Consider the following 12,542-nt stretch of genomic DNA (forward strand, 5'->3'; position numbering starts at 1 on the left):
GAGGTCTTTACTAAAGACTCGTAGTTGTTCTTCTGTCTTTTTTTTTTTCCTCCAAAGTTCCATGCTGTAATGGTTGCACTGTACCTTAGAGTAAACTTTTCACTAGATTGTATGACATCCTCCTGTAAATAGCACTGCCATGCTTTGTTTAGCAGTGCTCACATCAGGTAAGTTTTTGTGAACAATTAAAATTTAAAAGGAAAAAAAAAGGCAAGAAAAAAACTTGTTTCCTGGCTTGTGAGAGGATCTTTATATCTTGTAATTTTTTTTTTAAGGAATTAAAATAACTTGTTTCTGCTTACATGTTAATTAACCATTGTTAATTAGTTTGTACCAGAGTACTGGTCAGTTTCTGTAAGTAAGTGTAATGCTTTTATTTTGTTTTTGCCTTTGGTTGAATACTATTAGCTGATGTTCATGGTTCCAGGCACATCAGTATTTTACAAATAGCAGTTAAACATGAGAGCATCCTCTCTCTTTAAGAATTTGCTTAATTTGCTGTCTCCTTTGGAACAGTTTCCCTTGGGAGAAAAAAAGAGTTTTCTAAATTATACATTTCTAAGTAATATTAACAAATTGCTCTAAAAGGTTTTGCTATAAAAGTATTTTGTAAAGTTGATACGTCTGTTTTTACAAAATCAGGACTGGGCTCTTGGAGTTCTGCATGCCAAAATAATTGCTGCCATAACTCTGATGGGTCCCCAGTGGTGGTTGAAAACTGTTATTGAACAGGTAAGAAAGAATTGTCCATGTGAATTACCTGTATAATGCTTTTACATGCATTTTTTTAACACGTTAGAAAATGGACTCCCTGTTGTAATATCAGCACAGCTAGTTTTATAGAATCCTTTTAAATTATGTAATCTAATCCATTAATCTACATTTAACAGTAAAACAAAAATAAACCCCATTCTGAGCCATCCTTACAACTGTTTGCAGCCAAGCTGTGGGTCAGAGATCATTCTCCAGCTGTATGTGCCAGCCATTAGAAATCAGTCTTTTCCATGATTAGTCTAGCTGTGTTGCTACCTCTCAGCTCCTGGTAGTAATTACAGATACTCAAGAATTGTAGAGTCCCAGTCTTCAGCCACAGACCCACAAAGAGGGGCTCTCGTCTGCCCAGCCAAGGCAGATTGTTCTGTTTTCTGCAAGTGTTATTTTAAATGCTAGCATCCACAGGATCCTCTTTCAGCTAGTCTTCAGCAAGTTAACAGAACAAAACAATTCCATGTTACCAACAAAACTCCCTTCTACAGCTTTAATGATCTTTCAGCTACCCTCTTGTATTCCTGCTGCCAAATCCCAACACTATTCCATATTAAGTTTTTCTCCTGAGCACTACTTGCATGATTTTCTGGAACCATCATGACACAGAACATTGCAGAAAGATTTCCCTTCTCAGACTGTGGTCATTGTATTTTTCATCAAGTTAGGAATTCCCTTTGCCTCTGAGGAGAGATGTGTAAAACCTTGTAATGATTCCTGTAAGCATAGAGCATGCCTTTCTTGATTGATCTTTTCTACTTCTAACTTGTTCTTCTTAGGTATATGCAAATGGGATTCGTAACATTGATTTACACTTCATAATTCGTAAACTGGCGGCACCCGTAATCTCTGTTCTGTTACTTTCCCTGTGTGTACCTTACATCCTAGCTTCTGGTGTTGTACCTTTGTTAGGTATGTAAACATTTGGAATATTTGTTTATCATCTGATGGTTGTATTTGTGTAAATAAAACTTGAAGTTCTAGGTTATTAGAAAAAGAAACACTATTCTGCCAGTAAATTTAAAAGCTTAGTTATTGCTGGTTTTTTCTTAAACTTTAGGGGTGAGAAATAGAATAGGTTATTCTGAGTGGATGTCTAATAAATTAAAGTGCAGAATAAAAATATGAGACAGAATAATATCTAACAGCAGAAATGTAGGTATCTAATGAGCCTGGGAAATATATGTCTGGTTAGTTATCCTGACAGTCAATTTTTAACTTTATTCTTTTTTTTTTTTTTAGAGGTATATTAAGCTGAGGATTTCTTTTTTTGACTTCAGCATTTTAGCTTATATTACGGTCCTGCTCTGTTTTGCAGGAGTTACTGCTGAGATGCAAAACCTAGTTCAGCGTCGAATTTATCCTTTTCTGCTCATGGTTGTGGTTTTGATGGGAATCCTTTCCTTCCAAGTCCGCCAGTTCAAGCGCCTTTATGAACATATTAAAAATGACAAGTGAGTATATATTAGGGTTTTAAATTATTTTTCTATTGTAAATTGTGGTAACAGCCTCAGGTTGAGTGAATTCAGATGTTATAGAAACTTAGCACTAAAAGGAAGTGCACTAATAAACACTAGTAAGAAGCTTACTAGACAAACGACTGTCAGAGGCAGTTCTAAGGTGTTTTTGGCAAATGTTTGTTTTGCCTGTTCAGATAAACAAGCATAGGGACAGGCTGTCTTTATAAATGGAAGACTTTTCATTATGTCTCACTTAAATCTTCTCTGCCATAAAAGAAGCTAGTTACACCTTTGTCTCCCTATCTGTAGTCTTGAAGGACAAGTTAATATATTTGAAGGTTAAATCTCATGCTGATCTGCTGCTTATAAAAACATATCTTCAGTGTTTTCTGTACTTTTTTAGACCTCTTAAAAAAAAATCAGAAAAGCATTATGTAAAGGTCAGTTGAATGGATGCTCATTGTTCTTACCAAATTTTTGGTCATTTTTGTTTTTCAAAATTATTAGTATTTTTTTTTCAGATCAACTGTCTGATGAAAGCACTAATTTTCCCATTGTTTTTCTGGTTATGGTGATTAATTTCAAAGTGTGTATGTATGGTGTTCTTACTGCTTATGTTCGGAATGCTTGCCATTCCCAAATCCTGTAAAACAAAGTCTTTTCTTGAAGTTGATCTTGCTTCAGATATTAGTAAGGAACTGTCCCAATGCATGCTGGAGTACATGTGATTTAGTCTTTTAGATTTGAATGCGGCTAACTGATTAAAATACTCAATATGCTTTTTCCCTCCCCTTTATTTTGGGGAAATCCCCTTTTCAGATTTTTAATCTACTCCCTTCTGTTCATAATATTTATTCTTCATTTTTTAAAAATGCATCTGATTATCTGAATTTTCTTAATGTTTTTCTGAAGTTGAAAACACCAAGACATCAGATGTTTCAGAATTTTCAGCAAACATGTCTGCTCAGTTAATCTGTTAAGTACAGAAACTATCATTTGTCATGTTTCTCACACTTCAATATATTTATAGGGCCTTTTTATTACTGCCTTTTATGTCTCTTCCTATGTAGTGTGGGGTACAGGTCCACTACTGTGGGGGTTATTTGGAAAAGTTAATTTTAGACCCTAGCTGCTAGTATTCCTAAGTTTTTCTGTATTGGAAAGAAACAAGTTATTCTGTGTTATATTCATACCCTGAATTACCCTAGAACAGTTTTTCTTTCCACTACTTAAAAGGAGTCTAACCTCAAGCCTAAAATAGACTTTTCTGAATCTTCTCTGTGCCTTCCTTCAATATTAGAAAGGTATTGATAAATTAAAAGTGTGCTTGGGACAAATGTGGAAACTTACAGAATCTAGAAATTAAATTAAAATTATAACCTAAGAAACCCCATTTGATACTTTAGCTCCTTTTACTCTATCGGTTGATTTAAATGCTGTTCCCCCCACCTTTATAATATGCTGTCGTAATTGTAGCTGGTATTTATCTTGGCAGGTGGATTCTGAGGTAAATGTTAGTATCTTTCAGGCAGAATGTAGCTTGAATTGCAACTTGGATTAAGATTTTGAATTGTTTTCTTTTGTAAAATATGTCATGTAAACTGTAAACACAAAGGTATAAAAATATTTGTAAGTGGAAATTACTTTGATATTAAATTATTATTAAAGAAAGTATTGTAACTCTACAAGGATGGTTATCCTTATAGAAAAGAAACTTGTACGTTACAACTTAAGTTAATGGTCAAATTGCAATGAGCAAGTAAACATAGTTATGCTACCCAGTGGAAATTTGTAGTCTAAAATTAGTATGCTTAATTAAGTCTTTCATGTAACAGATCTCAAAAGTTTGAGTGAGTTTTGTGACAGTCAAAATTTGCCAAAATATGTAATAGTTGTTTTGGTCACAGTAAAGAAAGAAAAGGAGTGGCAATGAAGAAATACCTAAAGGAAATAGTAGGTTTCAGATGAGGAATTCATAGCAGTATATGGCTGTTCTGCATAAGTTATTTGGTTTACTTAGAAAATCAGTTAAATGGGTCTTTTGTTGTTTTAGTCTGTATGCATACGTATGCTGTCATCATCATTAAAAATCAGCTTAGCTTAAGGTGGTGCTTTTGTATGCGTACATATATTGTCATTGCTAATGTTATAGTCTTAAAACATGGTAAGACATTTCCCTGCTAAGGGGCTGGAAATACAAATATTCAAGCAAACAAAATATGCAAGCATTTCATTTTTAAAAAATTCAGATTACACATATCTGAATTGCATGACCCTGGAGTTAAGGCTGTAGACACAAACTTGTAATGCCTGTATTTCATTCTCAGCTCCCTGAAAGTTGGGGGTGGGGGGGAATATAAGGGTTGAAGACAGCCATTTTAAGTGTTTCATATGTAGATTAACAAGTTTTATTGAAATAAAGAAGCTACTCCTGCAATAAAGGCAATACAGTGAATTTATGTTACATTATTGTAGTAACTTTGTTAATTGCTTGCTGTTTTCATAGGTATCTTGTTGGGCAACGACTTGTGAATTATGAACGAAAGTCTGGTAAACAAGGCACATCAACAGCTCCACCTCAGTCTTCGCAAGAATAGAATGGTCATGTTAAGCATCCTGACCTTCCCTTTGCCTTTACGTGTCCTTTTTCATAGACATGTCTTCAATCTTTGGATATCTTTCCCAATAATAATCTCAGCAGTGTTTTTGGCTTCTGTTTGTAGCATCCAGATAGCAGTTAAGGCTCTGTTCCTTTATCTGCATTTTCTGATGTTATCAATGCTGTCTGAGGTCTGTATATGTGTAAATAGAAGTATCCTGACACCCTAAAACCTTGGATTAAAAAGAATGTGCATTGTACATCTTTAAAAAAAAGTATATTAATTTATTAAATCTAGCTGTCACTTTATTTTGGACTGCTGTTCTGTTGACAATGTGCCACAAAGCAATAGCGCGAAGAGGCAAGATGTTTTTATAAAATTTGGAGATTACTTTATGGTGTTCATAACAGTTCTTATTACAGTAATATAGTATGATTTTTCTTGAGTAGAAAGGCCACATAAAGAATATAAGAAATAACTGTCTTACAGTAAGCGGTGAAGTGGCTGTGATGAGAATATAATGAACTATGTATCTTGCTGTCAAGTCTTTTTTATTATTTTGTATAACACCAAAGCTGTTGTACATTTTCTATTGCCTGATTGTTTTTCATGTGTCTCAGTTTGTAATATTGTACAGTATCAAGAAATATTTCCTCTTCTGCGAATTCAGACTGTACTTGTTGAGGCTCAGTTGGGTTTTTCTGGTTGTTTTGGGGGTTTTGTGGCTCTGGGAATCGGAAGTTCCTGCACTAAAACAGTAAGTTAAAAACAGACTAAAGCTAGGTATAGAAGTGTTTAAAGATACTGAGGAAAGTTGGACAGATTCACAAATTTTAGCCCATTTCCTATCAAAGGTAGAATTTTTTAGGACCTCAAGGGACAGGATGAAGCTTGTCTGATGTGTCTGCACTGGAACAAAGAGAGCAGATTGTACGTAATAATTGTGTGACCTGGTCCTTAACTAAAGAGCTAAAAGACTTTTCTTCTGTAAGCTACCAAAGCTGCAAATTATAGTGAGAATTTTATATTACACAATTATGTTAAACAACAACAACAAAATCTAATTACTTTCAGACTGAGTCACTGAAATTTTTTTACGGAAGTAATCCTGAAAAAGTTATTGACCACACACCATGTATTACCTACGGGGAGGGGAAAGGAAATCTATGTATGCTATTAAACAGGAAAGGAAAAGTTAGCTGATTTCTTTTCACACAGTCAAAGAAGAGCCACCAAATCAAGCTAAATAAATTGTGGTATTTCTATATGTAGATACAGTTTTTTTCTTTTTTTTCTTTTTTTTTTTTTTATGTAGATGTATTAAAAAAAATACATAGCAGTAACATAAAGCTTTAAGTAGAGTCAAACCACATGCTTAGAATGCAGTACCTTTTCTACGATTATATTGGGGAAATACGAGTATCCATTACAGTAATCAGAAAGCTGATAGAACAATTAACTTGCTACTGAATACATTCTCCTTCAGTATTCTGCACTTACTGTATGTGTGTGTAGATTAATAATGTGAGAATCCGGCATGTGATGGCTGTGATGGTGGTAGTGCATTTTGGTGTCTAGACTCTTACGTTAGTAGGCAATGAGCACGTGCCAAATGCGTAGGAATCTGCAGCAGGAGGATTGGGCTATCACTATCAGAAGGCCAGAAATTACTGTTTTACAGAATTACTATTTTTTTGATAGTTTTGAACTACAAATACTACACTTTGGAGTAATTACTAGGAAATTTCCAGTAAAATGGAGTCACAGCAAAATAGTCCAAACATTTCTCTCACTATTACTGACTAAAGGCTAAGTTGAGAATTCATACCTGATATTTTTGATGCGCATATATTTTGCATTTGAATATTTATAGTGGTGTATATTGTGGGACAAATATTTTTTCCACTAGTTTAAGTTCACTGATAAAGCATTCTTATTTATGCCAAAATTCTGTCCTCTACATATCTTTGGTTTAAAAAGAAGAAAAAAGAAAAAAAGAAAAACTCCAAAACAGTCTTACCCCTCAGATATTGCCAGCACTATTGTGCTTCATGTAGAATTTGCAGTAGTGCAGTTTCTTGTAACTTTGTGTTTTTATCCAGACAAACTGGTCTTAATATTAAAATTTATTAAGAAAAAGCCTTTGTGCTGTTTCTTACTACTGTTATTTTACAAATCATAACAGAACAAAACTAATTTGGGTCAGTCACGTAAGCTACATTAAAAGAACTGCAGTTCACATTACATTATTTATGCTTGTTCTTTATTAATGAGAACTGATTTCAAATCAAACTGTTGTACTTGCTTTTGCACTGCTTTACAGATGATGTTCGTTGCTGAAACTGTCTACTCTAAACTTTCAAAAAAACTTATCTCTTGATCTCCTTATTTTTAAGCTTGTCTTGGGAAAGAAGGTGAAGATTGTATAGAACAAGAATGAAGTAATGCTACTACTTTATTTTAGTCTGTATTATTGTGTTGTGTGTTCCCCTCTGGGATAGAAACTTGACAGTAAGCAGGTTAACTCTTTCCTATTAAGACAGCTGACGAGCTCTGTACCAGTGGCTTCCAGCTGTGCTAGAGTAATACAGCATGCAGTGGTCTCATTCTTCTCTTCAAGTGGGAATAATGCAGTGTGGCTTTTACCACAGTTTGTGTTAACCTTAGATCTTGGATAGACATCCCCTTTGTGGTGTTGAGTATCTAATGCTGTTTAGCAGTTCTACAAGCCTTTATCAAAAACCTTCAAAACCTTCAGGTGGCTTTGTAGCTATATTTTGCATACTAAGAAAAGAGTTAATTGCAGCATGACTTTGATTGTTCATACTCAAATATTTTGTATTGATTAAAACTCTGCATCTTCTTTCTGCCCCCCCCAAAAAAAGTGTGTATATATATATATATATATATATATATATATATATATATATATATATAAAACTAATTTCTGGCACTTCCATAGTAAGATGCCAACTCCATCACTGATTGCAATGTTAGTATCACTTTTCAGTTGATCACATTATTTCTTTCCTTGCTTTCACCCCCAGCTTCAGCAAAGGTCCTCACAAAAATCTGCACAACAAAAGCAGTATTCTTCAGGCAAGTGTAAAAGTTCTTTGCCTACCAAAAAAAAGAGAAGAGAGAGAGAAAAGACAGTGGTGGCTTGATTCTACTGCTTAGTGTGCTGATTAGTATCATTTTGTTTCCTTGATCCTCACGATGCATGCATTGATTTGTCAAGATCGTAAGTTTTTTCTGGCAGAGTCAGTGTTTCTGTTCTGCTTGCTCTGTGAATAGGCCCTGTATGGTCTTAACTGGGGTTCATAGGAGAAATGATGATGCAATGATACAAGTAATAAAAACATTAAACAGGCAACTGAATCTTGATAGTGTAATGTAGTTTAGGAAACAAGCTCTGCTGAAACAGATGAGGTAAGTTAGAGTTCTCTTTTATTTTGGTTTTACAATTCTTAATTGTATTCACTGGAACTAAAAAGTTGAATATAAGCAATGTTTCTGTTTTAAATTCTATGTTTAGAAGTTAGCATATTATTTCTAAATTTATGGCGTAATCAAAGTTTACCTAACAGTGGAAGTTGTAGAAGATTATTGCACAGCTGTATGTATCAGTTTCTCTGCTCAGATGCTTGCTTGCTGTTATCACTTATCTGTTGAGTAGTGGCTGATGTTAAAGCTGCACAAGCTGTGGGGTTTTTTTTGTTATTGTTTGTTTGTTTGTTTTCCCTCCTGTAAGAGAAATTTGACCTATTTGGAGTTGTTCCACATCAGATGGTAGGTCGAGGGGACTGTGCCTTGTTCATGTGATATGTGCTAATTTACTTGGCTTTCAAGGAGCGATTCAGTTTCTGGAAAACAACTTTAGTTCTACCTAAAGGGAACGGACTTCCTTATTGCTTCCATAAACAACACTGCAAAGCTCAGTATTTACTTATATTGAATACAGTTTATGTATTGAAACCTAGATAGTGAAGTGTAATCCTGAGTTTCCTTAAACAGCCTATCATTAACCCATGTATAATTAGGAACTGTTGTCATACTGCAAGCCCTTGAAACTGAGCAGTCTCCCTCTGTCACTTACCAGCTGGTATTAATTTTACTCACTGGCTGACTCTAAAGTCATTCCAGTCTTCATTCTTTGTTATGCTGTCTTCGTCCTCTTTTTCCTTTTATGCGTCTATGAATTACAGTCCTCTTTAGGTAGATGTTTTAATATAATTACATAAAAAAGGATCTTATTTTTAGCTAAAAATATTAGTTCCCTTAAGTATAAAAAGAAGGGGCTAGCCTTAAAAAGGATTCAGCAGTACCCCCAACATGCCAAACTTAAAACAACATGAGTAATGATGAACTGGCATAGGCAACAAACAGGAGACATGAGTAGAAAATGTCCAGTATACTTGGGTCTGATTATAAAACAGGAGACTATGTAATAAGAATGATTGTAACTCGTGTAACGTTTTTTTCTGTCCATCTCCTCCCATGACTTAAATATGACCCTTGACCAGCCTGGGTCATGTAGTAGAATGAGCAATGTCTGCATTCTTCCTCTATCTGCAGAGAGTTTTGTTTTTTTTTTTTTTTTGTTTCTTCCTTGGGTGGGGGTTTATACATGTAATTATACAAAGATTGCTTTAGTGACCCCTTTATCTATAAAGCAGTGTTCTGGAGCAGCATGTGATGAATTGGTCTCATGTTTTGTAATTATTTTTTGTTCTTGTAGGACAGTTAGCTTTTTGCACCCCCCCTCCAATTTCCAATGTATCTAAAAATAACTTTTTTTAAGAATACACAGTTTGCAATGAAATAGTCATAGAAAATCTCTCCCCTTACATGCTACTATATCCCATAACATGATCTGGCAGCTTTATGCATTGACTTCACTGCACTGGACCCAATAATTGGAAGAATTCATGGCATTACATTTGTATTGCAGGAATGCTCCTTTTGCAGAAATGAACTTCAATTAACTTCTCTGCTAATCTTGGGGATCTTTTGGGACTGGGGATGATAGAGAATATGAAACTTGTGCTGTTTACCCATTATACTTCTGCAAAACTCCATTGTGAAATTAAATTCCATTTTTGCTTGTAAATGCCAGTGGATAATGTTTGGTACAGGTATCAGTAGGTAAGAGTTTTGGAAGCATCTGTCCATTGAATGAAAAGATCTGTCATGACCAGAAGTTTGTTTTTATGTAGTTGTAGGAATCTCCGAAGTATTTTGAGGCTCCAACTTGGCTGTAGTCTATGCAGAGCATTATGTTTATGAACTGTGTTTTATGAAAAGATTATACAATTTACTAAAATGGGTGAGGTTTTGTTTGGAGAGCACCACTTTATTACTGATCTTTGCACTGTTTGGCCTTAATGAAGTCCTCATCAGTGGAGGCATGGTATGGATCAAGAAGGGCTTGGGGCTTTGGGTGTTTCCCCCACCACCACCAAGTAAGATTGCATTCTTTTTCAGAAATGGATTGGCCTGCTTCAGGCATGCTGAGCATGTATTTCCGTGGAGTGAAGGCAATCTGGAGTGAATAATCCTATTACCGAGTTCATCTGAGTGCTCAGGCTGCTCACAGCCTGTGTTACAGGGGCCAGAAGAGGCACTGCTTTATAATCAATATATCAGATGCACCAGCCACTTCACAGAGGGCACCAAAGGGGAAATCCTGCTTAACCAATCTGAGAGCCTTCTGTGATGAAATGACTGGCTGGGCAGATGAGAGAAGAGCAGTGGACATTGTGTACCTTGACTTCAGCAAGGCTTTTGACACTATCTCCCATAATATCCTCCTACATAAGGTCAGCAAGTGTGGGTTAGACAGTGATGTGGATTGAGAACTGGCTGAAAGGCAGAGCTCAGAGGGTTGTCATCAGTGGTGCGGAGTCTAGTTGGAGGCCTGTGGCTAGTGGTGTCCCCCAGGGCTCAGTACTGGGTCCCATCCTGTTCAACTTCTTCATCAGTGACCTGGATGAGGGGATGGAGTGCCTCCTCAGCAAGTTTGCTGATGATCCCAAGCTGGGAGGAGTGGCTGACACACTTGAGGGCTGTGGTGCCATTCAGAGAGACCTGGACAGGCTGGAGAGATGCACAGAGAGGAACCTCATGAGGTTCAACAAGGGCAAGTGCAGAGTCCTGCACCTAGGGAAAAATAACCCCATGCACCAACACAGGCTGAGTGCTGACCTTGTAGAGAGCAGCTCTGCAGAGAAGGACCTGGGAGTGCTGGTGGATGACAAGTTGACCATGAGCCAGCAATGTGCCCTTGTGGCCAGGAAGGCCAATGGTCTCCCGGGGGGCATTAGGAAGAGTGTTTCCAGCAGGCGGAGGGAGGTGATCCTGCCCCTCTCCTCAGCCCTGTGGAGGCCTCATCTTGAGTACTGCATCCAGTTCTGGGATCTTCAGTACGAGGCATGGAGCTACTGGAGAGAGTCCAGCGTAGGGCTACAAAGATGATCAGAGGGCTGGAGCACCTGCCGTGTGAGGAACGGCTGTGAGAGCTGGGCCTCTTTAGCCTGGGGAAGAGAAGATTGAGGGGGAATCTTATCAATGTGTCTAAGTACCTGAAGGGAGGGTGTCAAGGGGACAGACACAAACTCTTCCTGTCCTTGTGACAGGACAAGAGGTAATGCGAAGAAATTGAACCACAGGAAGTTCCTCCTGAATGTGAGGGGGAATTTCTTCCCTGTGACAAAGCGCTGGACCAGGTTGCCCCGAGAGGTTGTGGAGTCTTCCTGTTTGGAGATATTCAAAGTCTGCTTGGATGCAACCCTGTCTAACATGCTGTAGGTGACCCTACTTGAGCAGGGGGGTTGGACTAGATGATCCCCAGAGGTCCCTTCCAACCTCACCCATTTTGTGATTCTGTGATTCAGGTGGTCTCTGTCGCTGGTTTCAGCCGCAGGAGTAAGAACAAAGGTCTCCAAGTCCTCTGGGGAGGGCTCTGAAATGGGGAGCTTTGGCTCCTTGGTAGTCTGCAGCCACGCTGAACCAGCCAGATGCAGCTCTGCTCTGCGAGGTGGCAAAGAGCACCTGCTTGGCTATAGGCATAGTTGGGATGGGTAAGGGGTATTTCTGTCCCAAACTTTCAGAACTGTGGAGCCTGACTCCTGCCAAGATGGTTCCTCTGTGCGCCCTGAGGAGCCGGGCAGTCATTTGAAGCAGCAGCTATGTAAAGTTACAACTTCAGAGAACGACTTGTCCCATGTGTACTTTGCAGCATAGACAAGGCTTGTTAAAGTGCCCCCCGAGCCTGGAAAGGAGGAATGGCAGAATCAAGGCCGGGACGTGCCTTGCCACAGCGAGGCTACCCCAGAGAGTCCGAGTTGGTGCCGTCAGTGGGTCGCCTGCAGGGCCAGTAGGTCCTGGAGGACCGCGGCGAGCGACCTGCTCTCTGCTTGCCCTGCCCGGGACGTCCTTAGGACGGTTCCAGCCCTGCTGGGGCGCCCCCGCCCGTAAGGAGCTCCGCCGCGTTGCCAGGAGACAGCGGCGGCGCGGGAGGCGGCGGCGGCGCAGGCCGAGGTGAGGGGCGCCCGGGGGGCCTGGGGGGGCAGGGTGGGGCGCGTAACGGCCGCGTGTTGCTATGGCAGCGGCCGCCGCAGGCGGCGCCGCCCGCGCGTGTGCGTCGCGGGTCTGTGGGAAGGCGGCTGCGCCCAACGTGCCGGCGGGTCCGGGGTCGGCGCTGCCCGCTGTCCTC

At 38.7% G+C, this 12,542-nt stretch overlaps 1 protein-coding gene across 2 annotated transcripts in view; it reads left to right on the forward strand.

Annotated features, from left to right (window-relative positions):
• Positions 1-6,195, forward strand: part of MARCHF6 (membrane associated ring-CH-type finger 6) — a 49,975-nt gene extending 43,780 nt beyond the window's left edge. For both annotated transcript variants that reach the window (XM_062569797.1, XM_062569798.1), the window contains exons 23-26: positions 643-732; positions 1,545-1,677; positions 2,084-2,219; positions 4,732-6,195. In XM_062569797.1, coding sequence (XP_062425781.1) covers positions 643-732; positions 1,545-1,677; positions 2,084-2,219; positions 4,732-4,822 — 450 coding nt within the window. In that variant the 3' untranslated portion in view covers positions 4,823-6,195. The remainder of the gene's footprint in view (positions 1-642; positions 733-1,544; positions 1,678-2,083; positions 2,220-4,731) is intronic.
• The last annotated feature ends 6,347 nt before the right edge of the window (positions 6,196-12,542 follow it).

The sequence above is a fragment of the Rhea pennata genome, chromosome 2 (assembly GCF_028389875.1).
Source record: "Rhea pennata isolate bPtePen1 chromosome 2, bPtePen1.pri, whole genome shotgun sequence".
Taxonomy (NCBI): Eukaryota; Metazoa; Chordata; class Aves; order Rheiformes; family Rheidae; genus Rhea; species Rhea pennata.